This window comes from Microtus pennsylvanicus, chromosome 3 (assembly GCF_037038515.1).
Source record: "Microtus pennsylvanicus isolate mMicPen1 chromosome 3, mMicPen1.hap1, whole genome shotgun sequence".
Classification (NCBI taxonomy): Eukaryota; Metazoa; Chordata; class Mammalia; order Rodentia; family Cricetidae; genus Microtus; species Microtus pennsylvanicus.
In genome coordinates this window covers 33,352,412-33,376,089 of record NC_134581.1, presented here as the reverse complement: position 1 = coordinate 33,376,089, position 23,678 = coordinate 33,352,412, and the positions used below count along the sequence as shown (strand labels likewise).

Here is a 23,678-nt window from a genome sequence, read left to right as displayed (position 1 = left end):
TTATTAGGGATAGATTTACTGCCATTTGGAAGAACCACACTAAACACTTATGAGATGAGAGGTCATTTCACAATTCCATGGATAGAGGTCTCAAACTGAAGAAAAATAGGGAGGAGGAGTTGAATAACAAGTGTTGCTTGCTTTCTGTTTCCTGATGTTGGAGGCCATAAGACCAGGTATCTAAGACTCCTGCCACCATTTATTCCCCACCATGATGGGCAATATTTTTTGAATTATAAATTCGTATTCATGTTATGTATTTGCAGCAGAAGGAAGACAAGTAATTAATATTGGCTTCATGTATCAAGGGGCAGGAAAATGGGGCAGTAAGATGCTAAAATCAAAAATCAAAACAAATTATTTACTAGGTATTTTGTTAAGTAGGGAGTATTTTCTTGGAAAGACTAAAAAGTGGGGTGTTAAACCTAATATATATATATATATGGAGTGAAAGACGAACACATGGAATTGAAGGAGTATGTTCACTCCAGTGTATATTTTTCATAAACCCTGAGAGAGCCTGTTATTTAACAAGTTTAACAAATATGCCAACTTAATGGAGTCTCCAAAGAGGGTGCAGATGTTAGATCACAGGTTACCAGATCAGTTTGTATTTATGTCACGAAAGGAAATATTAGTAACTGTAATCTTATACTTAACTTGAAATTTTGTCATGGGAAAATCAAGCCTGTTTTGACATACACAGAACCAAATCACAACTTGAATCAAATTTTGTGCAGTTTCTTCCTTCTCTGGGGTCCAATAATAGCAATCCTGCTTTTCTTCCTTCAGAAAAATGAAGTCAGACCTCTCACAAGCCTTCCAGGAAGAGCTCACCTGCTTCATCTGCATGAGTTACCTTACAGACCCAGTCACCATAAGCTGTGGCCACAGCTTCTGTCGAGCCTGCCTCCACCTTTCCTGGGAAGACAGACAGGTTCCTGTCCAATGCCCTACGTGTAGGAAACCATCCCAGCAGAAGGACTTCGGAACCAGCATTGTTCTGAAGAAGCTGGTGTCCATTGCCAGACAAGCCAGCCTCATGAAGTACCTGAGCTCTGAGGAGCATCAGTGTGTGACCCACAAGGAGACCAAGGGGATCTTCTGTATGGAGAACAGCCTCTACCTCTGTCGACCCTGTTCTGACTCCCAGGAGCACAGAGGTCACAGACACTGTCCCATTGAAGCAGCTGCTGAGGGTCAATTGGTAAGTAATGCTTCTGAGAGAATGTGAAAGCTGGAGAGTGAGGATTAACAGACTACAGGAAGATGCTGGTCCTGATTATGACAAAGCCACTGTTTTTCTGTGCGGTGGCACTTTATTAAAAGCCACTGAAGAAAGAGTGACTATAAATGTAAACATCTCGTAGAAGACCCATGAGTTAAAGATTACTTGTATTTTGTGATACATTATGCCTAAGTGTCTGGGAAGTGAAATGCTAATATATACTAATATATAATATTAATATACTTAAATTGTCTGACACTAGAGACTAAATTGGAAAAAGTATGTTGGAGTCAGCTGGAAAGAAACATCTGAGAATCCTAATTGTATACAAATTCATCAGATATTAGTCATAGTTACTAATCACTTTATCTGAGCAAAAGGCATTTTTTTCTATTTCTATGTTCTTAAATCTAAACCTCTCAGTTCCAATGTAGAAAAAAAAAACCATTGAAATCCTTCCACTTTCACTAACGTTATTGTATTTATTGTCCATGAGTCTGTCCATCATTAATGTTTATCAAAATTTGATATTCATTGTGTCTTACAGGAAAGACTTCTGAAGCAAATGGAATCATTATGGGAAAAGATCCAAGAAAATGAAGAGAATCTGGAGGCAGAGAAAAGATTGATAGCTCTGTGGAATGTGAGTATGAGATTCATGCAGAAATTGTGGTTGAGGCAGTTATTTTCAAAAATCATCATTCAAGATTTGAGTATAAGGCATAGGATGTGATACTAGGAAAACATTTTCTGATGATCTCTAATTCTGAGAGTAAACTAGACCTCTGCACGTGGAAATTATGGTCTGGCTGTGTGGCAGAAGAGTCTGAGACAAACGAATGAATTGCTGACAGTTCAGCATGCTACATTAGACTCCAGGACTGTACTGTGAATTGTAACTGCTACATGCAGACTTTCACATTTGAGTGAACATATGAATTATCAATAAATATCTTCAGGCACCCTGGAACTCTTATATAGGTGAAAATGCTTAGGATTTGGTTGTCTGTCTAATTAATGAAGAAGAAAGAAATGAAACCCAGGAATGTACATTTTCTGATAAGTGGTGGTGCAGTCCACCAGAGTCTATGAGCACAGTGACAAATCATTTGTCAAATTTAAGTGTAGAAGGATAAAATATTTGCTAATATAATTGATATTGTCGCCTTTTTCAGATCCGCTTGATTATAAGAGAAGAAATGATAAGGGCAAAGTACAGGAGATGGTATCCACTCCCCAGCAAACAGGAAGAAGAAAATATTGAGTGTATGAAAAAAGAAGCCAATTATTATTTAGAAAAACTCAGAAAAAGTGAAGCCATGATGGTCCAAAAAAGCAAACAATTAAGAGAAATGTATCGAGAGCTGATGGCAATGTCCCAGGAGCCGTATGTGGTACTGCTCCAGGTGAGCATGAGGTGTGCAGGAAAAGGCTTTATTGCCTCGAGCCAACACTGATTTAAGATAGCTTCCAATATTCCCTGAATTTCTGTTAGGGGGTTTCCTTTTCATAAACATTTGGAGACACTAAATTCTGCAATAATCTTGCAAGAGCATACATTTTGAAACAGTGTCAGTAGATTCCCCAAGGACTATGTCCTGATAGTTTGGTTTTGTAGCTTGCTTCTCAGAAAGTCAAATTCTGGGTTTTCTGTCTTAACATTTCATTATCTCTACTTGGCTATTTGAATAATTTTAGAGAAAACTAATTTCTTCTGTTTGAAAGTTGTGTTTTTGAGAGTTCTTTGGGAGGTTTGTATTTTGATATGCAATCCTATTCTGTGGTGTATGTTAATCTCCAACCGACAGTAATAAAGCCTCTAAACCCCCAATTCTAGAATTACAGGCATGAGGCACCATACAGGTGTGACATCATACTTCTGAAGTACCCTTAGTTAACGTATCCCTCTATATGTTGTGTTCAAACTCAGGGAATATTAACTTTGCAGATACTTGGGGGCTCAAAAGCAATGTACATTTAATACCAACGTACTTCTCAAATTTTGTTCATACCGTCTGATTTCATCAAGATTTCAATTTCTGCTAATCACCCTCATTGGCATTATCCTGAGACATAATATAAATTTTCAGGGCACATAGGGGATGGTTATTTTTATGGTGATTGACATCTGAACTTTGTAAACAAACCTTGTATGCCATTTCTTCAGTAATCTAAATTTTTCTTGCTTTCTTTGTAGGATTTGGATGACATATTGAGGAGGTGAGTTTACCTATCAGTGCAAGCCATGATATTCTGAAATATGTTATAAAATTGACTAAGGTGCCTTAGCAAAGTGCAGATATATTTTATATAGAAGATACTCAATTGTCTGTGTATGATATGTTTGGGATATTTTTATTTGATTTCGTATATTGATGTGTGTGTGTGAATGTGTGTTCATGTGAATGCACAAGAGCCACTGCACTTGTGTGGACATCAGAAGGCAACTCTGAGGGGACAGTGCTCTCCTTCCACCAAGGAATAAACTCTAGTTGTCATTCTTGTGAATCAAGGGATTTATTGCCTGAGCCATTTGGCTGACCTGGAATGACGTTTTTCCCAATCACTGTGATGATATATTTAGCACCATGCAAGTCAATATTTTCTTCTCCTTGCAGGAGTGAGTCAGTTCAACTGAGCAAGCCCCTGGCTATGAAACCAGAAATCTATGCCCTTGCCCTCAGTGGACTGACTGAAAGGTTCAACTAGTTCCAAGGTGAGTGTCTTCATTGATGAAATGACCAAAGGTACTCTTCAACAATGAGATAACCTTTATTTATGGCTAGAAACCAATTATGAGTGAGTACATCCCATGTTCATCTTTTTGGGTCTGGAATACCTCACTCAGGATAGTGTTTTTTATTTCCATTCATTTGCATGCAAAACTCACGATGTCATTGTTTTTTACTGCTGAGTAGTACTCTCATATATATATATATATATATATATATATATATATATATATATATATATATATATATATATATATTCCACACTTTTTCCATCCATTCTTCCATTGAAGGGCATCTAGGTTGTTTTCAGGTTCTGGCTATTACAAATAATGCTGCTATGAACATAGTTGAACAAATGCTTTTGTCATATGATAGGGCATCTCTTGGGTATATTCCCAAGAGTGGGATTACTGGATCTTGGGGTAGGTTGATACCGAATTTCCTGAGAAATCGCCACACTGATTTCCAAAGTGGTTGCACAAGATTGCATTCCCACCAGCAATAAATGAGAGTACCCCTTACTCCACAATCTCTCCAGCAAAGGCTATCATTGGTGTTTTTGATTTTAGCCATTCTGACAGGTGTAAGATGGTATCTTAAAGTTGTTTTAATTTGCATTTCCCTGATTGCTAAGGAGGTTGTCATGACCTTAAGTGCCTTTTGGCCATTTGAATTTCTTCTGTTGAGAATTCTCTGTTCAGTTCAGTGACCCATTTTTTAATTGGGTTAATTAGCATTTTAAAGTCTAGTCAGGTTTCTAGCCATAAATAAAGGACATTGAGCATATAATTTGTGATCCTAGAGAAGCTAAATAAGAAGATGAACCCAAAGAAAAACATATAGTCATCTGCCTGGATATGGGAAGTAGACGAGATTGCCAGGCAAAAACTGGGAACTTGGGGGTCAGGTGGCATGGAGCTAAGGGGAAATGGGTTGAGAAAGGTGAGAAGAGGAGTATGGGGGGAGCTTGGGGGAATGGGATGTTTGGGATAAAGGAAGGGTGGATACAGAAGCAGAGAAATATATATCCTAATTAAGGGAGCCATCTTAGGGTTGGCAAGAGGCTTGACTCTAGAGGGGCTCACAAGTGTCCAGGGAGATGTCCCCAGCTAGTACCTTGGGCAACTGAGGAGAGGGATCCTGAAATGACCCTATTCTATAGCCATCTTGATGAATATCTTATTTATTTATTGTGTATACAGTGTTCTGCCTGCATACATGCCTGCAGGCCAGAAGAGGGGACCAGATCTCATTACAGATGGTTGTGAACCACCATGTGGTTGCTGGGAATTGAACTCAGGACCATTGGAAGAGCAACAAGTGCTCTTAACCACTGAGCCATCTCTCCAGCCCCCTGATGAATATCTTGCATATCACCTTAGAACCTTAATGGCGATGGATCGAGATAGAGACAGAGACCCAAATTGGAGCACCGGACTGAGCTCTTAAGGTCCAAATGAGGAGCAGAAGGAGGGAGAACATGAGCAAGGAAGTCAGAACCACGAGGGGTGCACCCACCCACTGTGACAGTGGAACTGATCTATTGGGACCTCACCAAGGCCAGCTGGACTGGGACTGAATAAGCATGGGATGAAACCGGACTCTCTGAACATGGCAGACAATGAAGGCTGATGAGAAGCCAAGGACAATGGCACTAGGTTTCGATCCTAATACATGAACTGGCTTTGTGGGATGTAGTAATAAGAGCGGCAGGGCTGCGTCCCCAACACCCCAGCCGCCTGCACGGCTAGCTTATGCCCGAAATAACAACACACAAACTGTATTCATTTAATCACTGCTTGGCCCATTTCTATCTAGCCTCTTCTAGGCTAATTCTCACACCTGGACTAGCCCATTTCTAATATTCTATGTAGCACAGCTAGGTGCGCTTACCAGGAAGATTCTAGCCTAAGTCCATCCTGGGTCGGAGCTTCATTGCGTTTGTCTGCCCAGGAGCCAGGAGCATGGCGTCTCTCTGAAGCGTCTGCTCCCGAGAGGAGAGCTGTGGAGTCTGAGCTTACTTCCTCTTCCCCCCAGCGTTCTGTTCTGTTTACTCCTCCCACCTATCTTCTAACCAATGAGGCCAAGCAGTTTCTTTTTATTTAACCAATGACCTTCATCCATCAGTGGGAGCCTAGCCTGTTTGGATGCTCACCTTTCTGGACCTGCATGGAAGTGGGAGGACCTTGGACTTCTTGAAGGGCAGGGAATCTGGACTGCTCTTCATTCTCGAAAGGGAGGGGGAATGGAGTGGGAGAGGGGGAGAGGAATGGGAAGAGGGGGAGGGAAATGGGAAATAGGGAGGAGGCAGAAATTTTTTTTCAACAACTAAAAAAAATAAATTAAAAGAATACTAAATGAAAAAAAATCCACAACTGCTCTAAGAACTAAGCTTACAAACCATGCCCCCCTCAAAAAACCTGTGTATTCCTAACTTTAATCTTTCTCCAATTATCTTATCTGATATTGGCTTTACCAGGGGATTTATATAATATCAATAAAATCTCCAGTTTCTAACTCTATTTGTAACTGCAAGCCTGTTAAATAAAGAACACAATCTTTCATTTTATGCCTAGCATTGTATAGCTGAAAAAAAACAATGAGATAACCTTTGCAAACACAAAAATTATAGCTCCCCCCAAATTTTTCTGTTAGTCACATTTTAATCTTATTTATTCACATGATCATTTTACATGCAAACAAAGAAATAGAAATGAACACAGATTCAATGCAATGCCCATCAAAATCCCAGCAAAATTCTTCAAAAACCTCAAAAGAACGGTATTCAATTTCATATGGAAAATCAAAAAATGCAGGATAGCCAAAACAATCCTTACAATAAAAGAACTTCTGTCTTTCCATCTCCCCTTATCCCCACCACCCCCTGTGCTCCCAAGCTCTGCCCAGAGAGAGAAGGGAGAAGGGGAGGATGGGGAGAGCTTGAGGGAATGGGATGGCTGGGATGGAGGAGGGTTGAATATGGGAGCAGGGTAGTAGATATCTTAATTAAGGGAGCCATTTTGGGGTTGGCAAGAGACTTGACTCTAGAGGGGTTCCCAGGTGTCCTAGGAGATGTCCCCAGATTGTTCCTTGGGCAGCAGAGGAGGAGAGGGTGCCTGAACTGGTCTTGTTCTAAAGCCACACTGATGAATATCTTGCATAGTATCATAGAACCTTCATCTGGTGATGGATGGAGATAGAGACAGAGACCCAATTGGAGCACTGGACTGAGCTTCCAAGGTCCAAATGAGGAGCAGAAGGAGGGAGAACATGAGCAAAAAAGTCAGGGCCGTGAGTGGTGCGTCCACCCACTGACACGGCTGGACTTATCTAATGGGAGCTCACTAAGGCCAGTTGGAATGGGACTGATGGAACATGTGCTCAAACCGGACTCTTTGAATGTGGCTGACAGTGGAAGCTGACTGAGAAGCCAAGGACAATGGCACTGGGTTTTGATTCTACTGCATGGACGGGCTTTGTGAGAGCCTTGTTTGTTTGGATGCTCACCTTCCTGGACCTGGGGGGAGCGGGGAGGACCTTGGACTTCCCATAGGGTAGGGAACCCTCTTCTCTTTGGCCTGGAGGAGGAGGGTAGTGGGGGAGGGGAGGAGGTGGAAATTTTTAATAATATATATCATTATATATAATAAATATATAATAAAAAAGGCTGGAGGCATCACAATCCCTGACTTTAAACTCTACTACAGAGCTACAGTACTGAAAACAGCTTGTACTTGCATAAGAACAGACAGGAGTGATGTAGATAAAAAACACTGATGACAACTTATGCTGGAGAGGTTGTGGGGAAAAAGGAACACTTCTGCATTTCTGGTGGGAATGCAACCTGGCATAGCGCCTTTGAATGTCAGTGTGGTTATTCCTCATAAAATTAGAAAAGAACCTTCCTCAATACCCAGTAATACCACTTTTGGGTATATATCCAAAGGATGCTCAATTGTGCCACAAGGACATGTGCTCAACTATGTTCATAGCAGGTTTGTTTGTTATAGCCAGAACCTGGAAACAATCTAAATGCCCCTCGACTGAAGAATGGATAAGAAGAATGTGGTACATTTACACAATGAAGTACTACACAGCAGAAAAAAATAACAACATCTTGAATTTTGCAGGAAAATGGATGGAGCTAGAAAACATTATTTTGAGTGATGCAATCCAGACACAGAAAGATAATTATCACATGTACTTACTCATAGATGGTTTTTAAACATAAAACAAAGAAAACCAGCCTACAAACCACAATCCCAGAGAACTTAGACAATGAGGACACTAAGAGAGACCTACATAGATCTAATCTACATGGGAAGTAGAAAGTAGAAAAAGACAAGATCTCTTGGGAGCATGGGGCCCTCAGGGGAGGGTTAAGGGAGGGGAGAGGCAGGGAGGGAAGCAGAGAAAAGTGTAGAAAATATTCATGATATATAGGCATTATATTTTATGATACTAAAACATTCATAAAGATCATTAAAACTTGTAAGATATTAAAATAACTTGAAAACTTAAAAAAGAAAAAAAAATGTCTGGGTCCTGAGATTGATCTGGGAGAGCTGTGTTGCTCTATGCAGATAGATGCTAAAACTGCTCAAGAGTGATCTCATTGACTGTTGTCCTTGAAAAGCCAGGTAGAAGGATGTGTCCTGCAGTGTGAAAGACTTTGGAAGTATGATTTTTTTTCTTGATTGTGGTGATACTAGGAACGGAATAAGGAAGTAAAGTTCAGGGCAGGGAAAGCTAGTGTTATCCACCTTCCAATTGTACAGCAGATCTCCCCATGGGAAGGTGTAATAGCTCAGTCATTTTTACCTGTCATGCAGGCCCTAATACTTATTTTCTTACCCCTGTGTTTCTGAGTGTCTGTGTGCTTGTATGCCTGTGTGCTATCATGTTCATGCATCTTCATCAGAAGCCCTTGAACTTGGGTATAAGGCACTTCATTTTCTACAATTCAGTTTCCTCAACGAGTGGATGCCGAAGCCCCAGACTGGCAACATTCTTTGAGAATCAAGAAGCTAGACTGTGATATTGAGTTCTTAGCCATGTAATGCTCGTCCTTGCCAGCAGTCCCTGTTCATTCACTCAACGGAGAGAAAGGTTCAGCACAGAGTCCCCCTGCCTTATGGGGACTCCTTCTGAGGAGCAGATACTAGAGATAGCCTGAAATATATCTCCTCTCCTCAAATAACAATGTCTTCTGCTCCGTGGATTGTGGAGTTGCCATGAGCAAGGCTAAAAAATGCCTTCCAAATGGCATTGTGGACTCCACCATCTCTACACATGCAGAACTACAATTTGTCTTAATATTAGAATTATACATTAATAGGTCCATTCTAGGACTTATAGGAATTAACTACTCTGTGCTAGATGCCCAGTTAACAAGGATTTATTCTCACTACAATCATTTCCTCTACATACCGTCCATATCATTCCTTTGTTTTTAGGGAAAAAGACAGGGCATATCCCTGATGAAAAAAGCTAAATATCTTCAGACGGTCATATTCCCCATGTTTACATTCAAGAGAGTCTGTCGTCCTATTTTATCTGGATATAATTGGTTATCTACTGGCACATCTTAGATAATGATTCTCATTCAACTGGTCGTGACAAGCTCTCAGAGACATCCTTGAATCCAAGGATACATAGTCTGGCTTTAACCTATATGGCCAAGGGTCACATCCTGGAATGAGATTTGGGGACCGAGGGAGAGAAGAACTCAGTCATATCTACAGGTCATATATATGTGATAAAATATTTGGGATTTATGTAGTCTTAGGATGGTAGTAGTGTGACGTCCTTTCACAGTTTTAAAGTTCTCACCCAGATTCAGTCCTGGAAATCCCCATGTGCATTCCCTCATTCCATGTAGCCCTTTCAAACCCCTGGAAGTCTGGGAGTGCTGGTGTGATGAGTACCCTTCCTTCTCCAGTTGATGGGTCTAGAATCTATAAGAAGACGCACTATGGGGCATGTCTAGGCAACTGAACTGAAGATCTTCTGTCTGTGATGGCAGCACCATGTCCTAAGCTAGTGTAGACGACTGGGAAAAAAGGAGTAAAATTATGAAATCAAATGAACACAGGCATTCATCTCTCAGCGCTTTTTAACTACAGATGCAATGTGACCTGGTGATGCACCCTCCTTTTGATGGATTTTGTCATCCGAATCTGACCAAAACACCCCCGTCCGGTTGCTTTTGTCAAGATAAGAAGAAAAGTAACCAATAAGTCAATCTATGTTGCATTGCAGCCCAACTGTGCTCCATAGTAAAAACCTGTATAAAACTAACAAACAAACAAACAAACAAAAAAACCACCCCAACACACACACACAGACCACAAGACAAAACAAATACCAACTATTTGCCAGCTATTTATCTGGTGTGATGTTCTCTAGTTTTTTAAAAACACAAATATTTCAGGAACAAGAAAGACACTAAGCCTTATTAGTTGTGTACATGTTACTATAAACAAATTACTAGTCTTATAGTTAGGGTTTCTATGGTTGTGATAAAACACCATGATCAAAGACAACTTGGGGAGGAAAGGGTTTATTTTGTCCCCAGTTCCTAGTTCATCATTAAAGACAGTAAGGGCATGAACTCACACAGGGCAGGAACCTGGAGGCAGGAGCTGATGCATAGGACATGGAGAGATGCTGCTTATTGGTTTGCTTCTCATAGCTTGGTCATCTTTCTTATAGAACCCAGGACCCTCTCCCAATAGGCTGGGTTTTACTCCATCAATCACTAATTAAGAAAATGACCTACAGCTTGATGTTATGAAATCATTCTCTCAATTGAGGTTCCTATCTTTCAAGTAGCTCTAGCTTGTGTCAAGTTTACAAACTGAGCCAACACATCTAGGCTTTTCTGCAGGTAATTTGGGATGACAGAGAGAATTACCTGGCAAGACCTACCTTGGTAGGATTAGGATTCTAAAGAGGCTTAAGAGAGGAATAAAGCAGGATCCTGGATCTCCTCAGAGGTTTTAACATGTGACAAAGTCACTGTCCATGGATTCATGTCCCGGAAGGAGCTCTGTACTAAGTTCTAGGGTCATGGGGGCATTCTGGTAATTGGCTAACACTTAACTGCCTCCAGCTACTGAAGACCAGCACTTATACAAGGTACCTTCAGTCTATCAACAGAGGAGAAATAAAGGATTATCTCAATAGAGATGAGACTGCAGTGGCTGAACAGCCCTTTCTGGGTTACCCACCCATCATCGTCTGAGAACGTCTACTTCCTAAGGACTCTGTTATGTTCATGGTCTGTTTGGCCTGGGATGCACTTTTCCAATATGTGGCCTCATCTCCTGTGTCTCTGTTCCACTCTCAGTGCCTCCAGCAACTCAAATGTGAAGAAGCCCCCGGCAAGGCAGAGTTATAGTTTCTGACCTGGATGGTACTACAGGCTTTAGGGACCTTGCTACTTCAAAGTGGAAAGAGCTCTTGGACAATTATTTTTCTCTCTCCAACAAGTTTCCTCACTCCTGTAAAAAGTGTTACTGAATGTAGCTTGTCAGGTTTCTCCATTCTCATCTCTTAGCCTCAGCACTCCATCCTCTTCTCTTGATACCATTCATATATTCTTTGACACAGGTAGTCCTGCTCCCCAACATATAGTTCTTAGGGTACTTCCTGACCTGACCTATGCACTTGCCTTCCATCCTCATGCCCCCAGTACTGACTAGTTTTATATCAAGCTAAAGTAATTTGGGAGGAGGGAGTCTCAGTTAAGAATCTGTCTCCACATGACTAGGCTGTAGGGAATCTTGTAGTATATTTTTAAATTTGTGATTGATAGGGGAGAGCCCAGCCCATTGTGGGCGGTGCCATCCCTAGGCTGGTGATCCTGGGTCCTATAAGTGGGCTGTACAAGCCATGTGGAGACAGTCAGTAAGTAGCACTTCTTCATGCCTTTTGGCATCAGTGGTGCCCCAGGTTCTTGCACTGATGATCACAGACAGACTAAGTGGAGGGTGAGTGAATTCTGCCACCAAGATGCTGGACTCATTAAGGAAATGGAGTGGGCTGGCATAGACTCTCATATAGCTAGCTCCCTAATCCCAACATCCTCTGACAACAGTACAAGGTTTTGATATAGGAATTCCTCCGGCCCGCGGGTAAGTCAACAGGGACAGGGAAGGGGAGTGAGAATGGGGTGGAACAAGAGACACCAGAGACGGAGACAAGACAGGATTCTGATCAAGTCTCATTTATTCAAGGGAATAATCCAGGTAAATACAGGGTAAGGGAAAGGAGGAAATTCTTCTTGTGTATATGGGTAACTAAACAACTTACTAGACAACTTAACCAAGGTCTAATAGTCAGGCGGAAAGTCCCTAACTGTAACATGCAGAAAAGTCAGAATGTTTAGAACACGGGAACTATGGAACAATAACTCCCAGCAGAGTTTGTCTTTGACAGATCAGAACAGCAGGAGAAGCCAAGCACAACAGGGTGGCGAAACTGATCCAGGGAGAGGTAACTCTCCCACAGGTCCCCCATTTTATTATTATTAATTTTAAAATGCCAAAAGTCACTTGAGGGGGCTGTGCCTGTCTAAGGTCACAGTGGGGCGAGGATCCTGTAGTCCCGTCCTTACAATTGCTTTTGGTTCTCTTCCTGTCTTAGGTGGTGATTTACATGTTTAATATAGGTATACATCCTCCCATTGCCCATCTCTGGCTATCTGGCCCATCGCACCAAGATTAAAAACAATTATCTTGTTATCTCATGTGTGCATGAGCTCACCAGCTAAACATTATCATATACATCATTGTCGGCTGTTTCCAATATATGATAATGGACTTGTATAGTTTACATTTTCCTGTATAGTTTACATATTAGTTGCCTCATAACCTGTTGATTTATAAATGCCATCAACTTAAAAGAAAAGATCCTAGCGAAAGGAAAATTAGTAAGCCAAGCAAGGATGCTAACAAGGGAAGAAGGTAGGGGGCACGTTGCTAATGCCTCCATGGCATTCATAAGGAGGGCAAAATAAAGCTTAGAGTAGATCTTTGGGTGTTCGCCAAATCAATGAAAGAAATGAAAGCAAAAGTATACAGAAGCAAAGCACTTCCCTAAACTATACCTGGTGAAGTGTGATGAACTGAGCTCAAAGGCCACTTCCTTGTCCAGGGTACAGATTCTGACAGATGTTTGAGAAATGGGCAGAGAAAGTTTTCTTTCATCTATGCTTGGTTTGCCAAGCAACTGTTTCCCAACTTCGTCCTATCTGTCCCAGGAGAAGCCTGCACTCTAAGCCAATTCTGGGTCTCCACAACTTCCTCCTTTCTCATTTTTATTTGAAGCTAAAAGATATTTTAACCATAAAATATGTAAATTTTTTGCATTTGGCCAAATACAAAATTGATACATAATCAAGAAAAAAAGAAGCATAATAATGATTACAATGCGCATACCACTGGAGGTATGGAAAATACTTTGAAAGAATCCCTTAGGGTCTAATCCTGTCAATTTGTCAGCAAAAATTTGTGCAGTGGTGGAGGCATTTGAATCAGGAAATGATTCAGCAGAAGTAAATCCTATATTATCAGGCAAGTGATCAATTAGAAATGGAGCAAAGACATTGCCCGAAGATAAGTTTGAATAACCTTCCATTCATGTAAAGAATCATTATAAGCCAAATCAATAATGCAAAAAGTGGTTGAATTCCAATCACAACACAAAGTGATCTGTTCTTGTAAAGATAAATATTTCTTTCCCAATCATCCCACAGTTTGCTTAAGTACATCAATCTCTGTCTGAAGTTGAGCATCTATTTGAGCTTGCTGTATCCAGAGTTCATGAGAATCTTTATGCCATTGTTCTGCAAAGTGTTTTGTCTGCAAGGACGTATGTAAAGCAATACCAGCCACAGAAGCAGTAACAACAACAGCAACAAGATTAAAAATTACAGCGCTTTGTTCTTTTCAATATCGTTTTGAAGAATTCTACAACAATATGATCTAGAGGATTTTGAGCCCAAGAACAACCCAAGTTTACAGGCAGCCAAATATGTGTACGCTGCTGTAATATCATAAGTGATTGCTTATGAGGATTAAACTTAACAGAAGAATTAATAAATGAATACAATTGACAATCATAACAATTCCAATTGTAAAAATTTTTTTCAACTTTGAAAATTTTTATTAGAGAAAATAACTAATGGCTGTCTTATACAAATATCAGTTTCCCAGAACAAAAATGTATCTGTGTTCAATGATGCAGGATAGATAGCAAAAAGTACTATACTCAAATATATTTGTAGTATGGAAGGGCCTTACAAAATTGTATCGTCTTCGTCTTCTACTCACAGTTGACTTAAAACGATTCTCTTCCATCCCGATGTAATATCCCCAGACAGAGCCCAACCAAAGAAAAATTGCCCACCTGAGATTTCTGGAGCTACTACTCCTATGGCTTAGCTTATGCTATACACGCAGGCGTGACACGCACAGCGGTGGCCAGGAAATTGAGTCAGTCAACCCCGGCAACCCTAGTACAGTAGGCTCTGTACACCTTCACACTATTCTTCCCGTACAAAGTACAGTGCAATTTATTTATTTATTTTTTATTGATAAAGTAGTTATTTTTATTTTTCTCAAGTGACATTTCTTCAGCTTCAAATAATAGCACATTCTTTTTCTCTAATGACATCATTGAAACAAGAGATTCTTTTTTTTTGATTTTTATTTTATTTTATTTTTTTAATGCATCCCAACAACGAGAACCTACCTCAGCTGTCCAATATGTTTCTAAAGTATCTAAGCCAAAATTTGCCCTAATCTAATAGAGGCACTGGGAGGCGGCAATGGTTCCTGTCTAAATTGCACTGTACTCCTCATTGTCCGCTATGTTCAGAGGAGTATAGTGCAATTTAGACAGGAACCATTGCTGCCTCCCAGTGCCTCTATTAGATTAGGGCAAATTTTGGCTTAGATACTTTAGAAACATATTGGACAGCTGAGGTAGGTTCTCGTTGTTGGGATGCATTTTTGTGTAGGTAATAAACTGGCTACGGAGACAGTTCCCCCATGGTCAAGGGCCCGGTAAACAGGAGGTGCTCCGTGGTGCCAGGAAGTGTTAACAGGTCTCCGGGTAAGGCGCCCTTCTGTGCTTCCATCAGGGCACTCAACACCTGGTTCATGGCCTGATCCAGCTGGTGCAGAAAGTTGCCAGTGGACAGGGGCTGGGACTGCGTAGACTGATGGGGCGGGGGTGCCCGGTTCTCCAACAGTGCAGATCGGATATCAGCCAGGGGCAATGGCTCTTCAAAGCCCACCACGGTGAACAAAGGTCGATCCCAGCGGTACCGAGAGTCAGGAGCCTCAAAACGCTGCGCTAAGGACTCCAAAAGTTCCGGAGGAAAGGCACTGGAAGCAGGCTTCGCAGATTTCTCGGGTTCCGGAGTTACACCCGCTGGAGGACTTGATGGCAGGATTTCCTCCAGATCCAGTTCCCTGGGGGCAGCCGGCAGGGCCGCCCCATTTTCTAACAGGCTGGCGGGGCGCTGTTCCCCCACGGCGCCGGCCACACGAGGTTTTTCGCCCTCCGCAGCGCGCGGCCTTCAGCTCACACTGACAGCTGCCGGGTCGCGGTTCTCAGCGGCCTCAGCCCCCTGAGGTTCAGGGCTCGGCCAGATCGGGCGTCTGCAGTAAACCAGGCAGTGCGGGGTGCGCACGGCCCGCGCGAGGCAGTGCAGCTCGTAGCGGAAGCCCTTGATGTAGTTGAGGGAGTCCAGGATGACCACGTCCTGCCGGCTCAGGCGCCGCTCCACCGCGGTCCGCGGCGCCGCACGCAGCGCCTTCTCACCTGCAGGGTCGCCATATGCCCTCACCGTCGCGTCCTGATCGCCCAGCACCGAGGCATCGTCCACCCCTTGTCTGCCAGCGCGGCGTAGCTCTTCAGTCCGCTGGCTCTTGCAGCTCGACGGCAACCCACAAAACACCACGAGTGGCATCTTCCCTAGGGCCACCCATGTGGGGACTGTCGACTTGACTTCATAATCATAACAATTAATTCCAATTGTAAAATTAATTCTTCCAACTTGTGGTAATGACACACAAGCAGCAACATTAATACTTTTAGACAAGGTAAGTCCTTAATTAGAAGTAGATACTGTTGTTCCAATAAATAAGCCATTAAAAGCTGAGCAGGTTTTAAGTCTGTTACTATCTTCCAAATATGCGTCTGAATTGCAGTAGGGACTGTGAGTAAGGCAATGCGATTATCACTGATTCCTCCATCTTCTCATGCCAGAAGACGGCTTCCAGTTATTGTTTCATTCTCGACGCGATTCATTCTGTCCCCAAGCTGGTGGTGGTGGTGAAGACCGATGTTGTTGAGGTCGCGTCTGTGAATATAATTGTACCATGGCCAATATTGGAATATCTTCTTCAGGAGCCAAAAGTGTCATTCATCCTGCAGAGAGACAAGACCATAATACCCCTTTCCTTCCACCATTAGCAATGCAGGCTGCCATTCAGCATCTGTGGCAATTTTTCTGGTAGTTCAACATTTGGAGTATAAGCAAAATATTTCTCTGCTCTGGTTACAATATCCCCTTGGGGCAAATTTAAGAAATTTAATATGAATTAATGTAAAGTTGCCCTACTTCTTCCAAAAATCTCACATTAATTCCATACCAAGATCTTCCTTTTTAATTTGTTGTTGGGCCTTAAAGAATGATTACCTTGTTAAAATGGAATTTTATATTGAACATGTAGGTGATTAGATTAGTATATAAATGTTCATGTTTCTTTTGAACAAAGAAAAAAAGCTACCAATGCTCCATTTGAGCATTTCCACATTTTTTTTTGAGACAGGGTTTCTCTGTGGTTTTGGAGGCATTTCCACATTTTTAAATGTCAGATCTCCAGACAAATTTGTATGTGATCATAGGTTATACTCTATTCAAAAGGAATTTTCAAATATACTCTTTAACTATTTTTAATTTTGCCTTTGCTTCTTTGATAAGAAACTGATTTGTTCATATCCAAAGCATTTTAAATCTTTTAAATTTTATTTCCCTTTTGCAAATTATAACAACAGGTGGCCATAGTTTCAGCAGCCAATTACAGTTTTATACTTTTAGATAGACTATCTTTCCATACCTTCCTATAGCTATTAATATTTCCTAAACCCATAGCATAACTCATTACAACCCTCACTGGCATTTTTATATGCTTAACATTTTAAGTTGTTTTTTGTTTCTTCTCTAATTACAATTTTTCTACTTTTTGTTTTAGTCTAGCCAGGAATTCAATATAAGGCTTATTAGATTTTTGGATAACTTTTATCCAAGAACCATAGTTCTCTCCCATGGGGCAGAGACACCCCTATGCTTCCATGCCTATTTCTCTCACAGTTATTAATATATTTCAGCTGGGGTATTAGCCTTCTGATTAGGGTCATCATAAGCTCCACTTGTCTGTTAACAAAGGAAAAATAATTAGTGCTGGCTGCATTAATTTGAGCCTTCTCAACACAAAATTAAAAAACCCATATTTGCCATAGCAAATATTTAGACTCCTTTTTGTCTATTTTTCTAACTTACCTTTTAGTAATATTTTCTCTCCTGTCCCAATAACATTGGCAATTACAAAATCTTAATGCCTCTAAAGCAAACATTTATTTCTAGTTTTAAAAGGCAGTTATAGGGACTTTTCTTGGCCCAAATGCTTAATAATAATCTTTAAGAGCCTCTCTGACTCTCTATCATCTTTTCTCATCTATACAACATCTTTAATATACTCAAAAAATTGACCTTTTAATTTTAACCTTTACCCCTCGTGCCTTGAATGTCTCATTTCATGCTAATGAACTGCTTGTCCCATAATCGCTGTTATACTTACCGAGGTTCAGAAGACGCCTCTTAATTACACTCATGTTAAATGCCACTTTGCCCCGGCCCACGTGTAAATCAATGGGGACCCTAGAGGGAGAGAGAATGGGATGGGACAAGAGACACAAGAGATAGAGACAAGACAGGATTCTGATCAAGTCTCATTCATTCATTTTTTTTCTGATCAAGTTTTGTTTATTCAAGGGAATAATCCAGGTAAATATAGGAGGAAATTCTTCTTGTGTATATGGGTAACTAAACAACTTACTAGGAAACAAGTTCTTCTTCTGTATATGGGTAACTAAACAACTTACTAGGAAACAAGTTCTTCTTCTGTATATGGGTAACTAAACAACCTAACCAAGGTCTAATATCAGGCGGGATTTGCAGAAAAGTCAGAATGTTCAGAACACAGGAACAATGGAGAGAGTTTGTATTTGACAGATCAGAATAGCAGAAGAAGCCAAGTGCAATACGGGGGTGAAACTAATCCAGGGAGAAGTAAGTCTCCCACATAGCAATTCTTTATCGAGTTTAAGGTCTGCTATCAAGTGAACTGGAGGCTCAGATTGTCTGTTTCTGTCTCCATTTCTGTTTCCCATTTCCCCAATGCTTTTAATTTCATAGAGTCTCTGAATATCCAGTACTCACTAGGGCAATACTGGAGATGTTTAATCACTAGTAGCGCCTCCTCTTTTTCGTCCTCTTCTTTTTGATGAAGACAAGATCTTCATCTGATGATTTAGGTAGGGCTATGAATAGCACATTGAGCACTAGGGACAGAGGAGGAATAGGTTCAAAATAGGGAAGGGGCTGTGGCACAAAGCTCTGCGACATTGTTGGGTATTTCCTGCAGGGATCAAGTTAACCATACTAGGTGAGTGACTGCTACCACACCTGCCACCTTCCATGCTACCAAGATTGTTTGCAACAGTTTTCGACTGGCCTCTGTTTATAAGTTTTGAAGCAACACTTGGCTTGCTAACTGTGCTGTGCTTAGCAACCCTGTTCCCACTCTCTTAAGCTTCCTTGCTTTCCTCAGCTAGGCAAGAACAACACCTTCACACAAGGAAAGGTGTGAACCATATGACCTATTGAGACTCAACCATGTCTTACCAGACGTACTTTGCAATGGAGAAAGACCCTCCCCCTACTGCAGGGGTTTTGTAGAAGACATCTGGGGAATCTAGTATCCTTTGACTCATGGTGTAGACCAGCAGAGGCAGGTGACGACTACACTAAACAGACAGCTCAGAGGACAGAACACACAGTCAGACCAGGCAAGGTGAGCTGATGAGACAGGAGGTTCAGACATAGAGATGATAATCCAGAGAGGACACAAGAGAGAAAATACAAGTGGTCATGCACTTTAAATCCTGGGAACTCATGTACCCATTATGAACTTGGAATGTCTGAAAAGGAAGCCACAGCTGGGCCAGAGTGTTCCAGATGCATCCTCAAGTACTAGGTCAGAAGCTCCAAGATAGGTATCAATGTGTCCTTTGACTCACTTACCCTAAATGTCAGTCTAGTGTGAGGAGCACAGACTGGAAATGGGCTTACATACATCCTTCCCTCTACCCCATTCCCAATGACACCTTATCCACATGACAGAGTAGACCTAGAATGCAACACAGTTACAGACCAGGATTTTTAGTGCTAGATTCTTTTCTGAGCTCCCACTGCTGTACTTCAGTAGCATCTGGAAGAAAGTAAACACAGTGGCTCATTCACTTTTGCCCACAGAAGACACATCATATTAGTTCATACCAGATCGGCATCAGCTTTCCACTGGTTTGCTGACACCTTAGGTTACAGAAGGTGCAGTGAGGCCAGCCTACTCACTCACCCACCCATACCTTGCCCTCTATATAAAAACTGCATAGAAACATGGAGGCACTGCTACAATTCTCACAGAACAGTCAGAAGAGGATTGGCTTCTTCTGCATTATTGGGCCCACACTATAAGAACTTTGTACTCAGGTCCATTTCATTGACTATAGAGAGTTGTGCTCCACTGACAGTTCCTTCTATAACTCACCAATCAAAACTCACCATCAAAACCAGATGTCCACTTTCCCCCAGAACATATCAGAATACACACAGTTCCCAAGGAGAGCTACTAATTACAGTCAAAGGCTAAGAGCTTTGGCAGCAACAGAGGCAGGAAGGATGGGTGTTCTGGTAAAGACCATATTTTTTATTTTTCAGTTTATTTCATTTGTATTGCTGGCATATGAATGAATACCTGTATACCACATGAATGCAGTGCCAGCCAAGACCAGAAGTGGGCATCAGATACCCTGGAACTGAGATACAGATGGTTGTGAGTAGCTATATGGGTGTTGAGATGCAAATCCGGTCAGTGTTCTTAATCCAAGAGCCTTCTTTCCCACACCCCCAGATCATCTTAATGGACAGGGGGTTTGGTGTGCTTTGCTTCTACCCCTTTTTGAACCATTATGCCTGGAAGGAAAAGTACCCAAATCTCCATCTCAATGATAACTTTCCCATTGCCTCAGCTTGCCAAACAGAATGTACAATCCTCTCCTGTCGATTTCAACTGGGCATGCTGTTACTTACCAGGGAAACTTTCTGTACTATCAAAGTTCTGCTGATCTTCTATATCGGTATCTCCCACTTGGGCTATGTCTGCAAGAACATTAGGACAGACTGTACCAGGGGAAGCCACACTGGATCACACAAAATTAACCCCAGTTCTACTTGAGATTTTCCATGGAGTCTCTATCACAGAATTATTTCCTCTCACTTAACCTTCAACTCCCCTTCCCAACAAGAATTCTGAGTCAGGTTTCTCAGGAATGAAACACCAAGGTATTTCCTGAACAAGAGAGGGATTTCAGATACTTACAGCTCCCTGCCATGGTGGAAAACATCTGCAATTATAGAAAAGAAAGTACTGTCAGAATCGGGATTTTTTGTATACTCCACAATGGTCTGACTTTCTCTGGATGGCTTAGAGAACAAAGGGCGGGCATATAGCTCCTCTGGTGCTGCAAATGACCCAGCAGAGATGGAGTGAGCCTTTCCTGCACTGTACTTCCCAATTTCACTAACACTGCAAGCACGCAATCCTTAATAGGGAGTGCCATTTCTGTGGGAACTGCTTTTATGATTCAATTTAATGAAAGTGATGTCAACGACACCAAAGAGCTGGACAGGAAAGCCACCTGAACTCCACAAAGGAAACTGTCTTTCAAAGCATAACATACACAGAACCCAAACAGAGCTGTCTTTCTATAGGAGACACACAAAGGTGCTCTTACGGTATCTCTGGATTCTGGAGTAGGTATGCCATCTGGGAAGTCTAGGAGAAAACAGAGTAACTGTGAAGAGATCAGCAACTAATAATCCTAAAACACTCAGGGAGCATTTTCAATGTGCACGTGAGTGTATGGAGACAGTTTGGGGTGCTGCTGGGCCATCCTCCAGTCTCCAGTGTAGAAGGATGTTCCCCGGGGGCGGGGGAAACAGAAAAAAATGAGACCTAGGATCCTTGATCCTCATTTAAACAATATAAAATAAATCCAGATGATTCATACTTTGTGGTATCTACTTATAATCCCAGAATTCAGGAGGTAGAGGAAGGAGAATCAGGGTTCAAGGTCAGCGTCAATCATATAATGAGATAGAGGCTAGCCTGGGATAAATGTGTTCCTGTTTCAGAGTAAAAATATATACTAAAACAGCATAATTTCTAACTGTATTTTCACATGAGTGACTTCAAGCATGTGTGGAAACAGCATAGTTTAAGTATGTGTAGCTGATAGGACATGGAGGCAATCTTCCATAGATGGGCAGCATCTCTGATCCACATAATAAACACTCAGCCATTCTGATGATGCTCTCAGATTCTTTTAGATGAATTTAAGGCTCAACCATGGAAGCAAGAGCATTGGATTACCCATATGGATTCATGTCTTTAGTTTCTACATACAATTTTGAGTCAGGGATTCTTCATTTTTGTTCTAAATCAAATATGAAGACCAGACCAGCTAATGAAGTATAAAGTTCATTTAAAGTGTGTGTGGGAGTATGAACAATATCCCTCCATGAACCATCACCCCATACAGAATCACATTCTCTTAGAATCACAAGATACTGAAGAATATGAAACACTAGCATCCTTTATGTACACAGCCTCACAGAAATCTATGCAGAACTTGGCTGTAAAATGGTATAGAAGCACCTTTTTTTTGACAAAACCTTTAAGTCTATTTTTTAATTACTTTAAAAAATATCAATTCAAATTACCACCCCTCCCCTCCTCATACTCCCTCCACACACCTTCCCACCCCTTCCCCTCCAATCCTAAGAAAGGACAAGGCACCCTGCCCTCAGTGGAACCCTGGAAGGCAGATTGCTCCAATATTGAGGGGACCTCAAAACACCTTTTAAAAAACCTTGTTGGCCATTTGCAACAAGTTGGGGGACCTTTCAAAGAGACAACAGAGACAATAAGGGACACCATACCTAAATTAGCATTTACATTTTTCCTCACCAAAAAGTGAAATGATACTCACAACTTTGATAGTCTTCCCAGGCTCCCTGCAATTACAAAAACAAAGACATTATGATATTAACATCATGTGATATATAGGCTCATGTCTTTAAGTTTTTGCCTCAGTATTGAAAAGGCATGGTGAATTATGGGGCTAGCAAGAAACCTGGCACTAGAGAAATTCCCAGGAGTCCACAAGGATGACCCCAGCTAAGATTCTAAGCAATAGAGGAGGGGGTGCCTGAACTGGCCTTGCTCTGTAGTCAGATAAAATGTCACCATAGAACCTTCATCCAGCAACTGATGGCAACAGAGGCAGAGAACCACAGCAGAGCACTGGGCTGAGCACCCAAAGTCCAGTTGAAGAGTGAGAATATGAGCAAAGAGGTGAAGACCATGATGGGTTCACCCACTGAAACAGTCTACCTGAGCTATTGGGAGCTCACCAACTACAGCCAGACAGGGAAGGAGCCAGCATAGGACCAAACTAGACCTTCTGAATGTGGTTGACAATGACTGGGGCAGACTTCAGGGCCACTGGCAGTGGCCCAGGATTTATCCCTACTGCTTGTCCTGGCTTTTTAGAAATCCATTCTCTTTGGATGGATACCTTTCTCAGCCTAGATATAGTAGGGAGGGCCTTGGTTCTTTCTCAAAGCAATGTGCCTTACCCTCTCTGAGGAGTAGATGGGGAGAGAAACAGAGGGGAAGGTGGAGGGAATGAGAGGAGGGGAGGGAGTGGGAACTGGGATTGGTATGTAAAATGAAAAAAGATAGTTCATTTTCCTTTTAAAAAAATAAATTAAATTAAATTATAAAAGAAAAGGCATGGCAATCACTGCCAACATTGACTGGCAAAACAAAGATACGATATATCTGTGACAAACCCATGATCGTTTTCTGAATGACGTATTTCTATCTCCCTTTCAGACACCAGCCACAAAATAGTTAATCCAAGGAAGAAGCATTGTCTCCCAGAAGGACAGGTGATAGCATCTATTCTGTTCTCTGACTGTGGCATTCACAAATGCTTTTTCTAATAAGGTGTCTATTGGCAAGGGACTGTTCTACTATTCCAGAAAACAGAACATAGTATATATAACATACACTATCATATTTTAATAGCCAAAATCAAATGAAATAGAAAACTCAGACAGCAACATTTCTATTTTAGTCATAGAAAGGTCACCTTACCTCATTATAATGGTCAAATTCTTCCTCTCTAAAAAAAATCTGTTTAATATCCGGGACATTTCTCAAGTCTAGGAAGACAGAGTGACTGTTAATTACTTGTGCTGTGGACCATGGCTTCATTAGAGAACACTGTTT

General features: G+C 41.4%; 1 protein-coding gene and 1 pseudogene across 1 annotated transcript; one reads left to right on the top strand and one right to left on the bottom strand.

The window, feature by feature from the left end:
* The first annotated feature begins 796 nt into the window (after window positions 1-796).
* On the top strand, window positions 797-3,937 carry LOC142846734 (tripartite motif-containing protein 43-like). The gene is made up of 5 exons (XM_075967559.1): window positions 797-1,207; window positions 1,776-1,871; window positions 2,404-2,634; window positions 3,426-3,448; window positions 3,847-3,937. The coding sequence occupies exons 1-5, from the start codon at window positions 797-799 to the stop codon at window positions 3,935-3,937; spliced, it is 852 nt and encodes a 283-aa protein (XP_075823674.1).
* Window positions 3,938-14,901: 10,964 nt separating this feature from the next.
* On the bottom strand, window positions 14,902-18,671 carry LOC142846733 (protein KTI12 homolog; annotated as a pseudogene).
* Window positions 18,672-23,678: the final 5,007 nt, after the last annotated feature.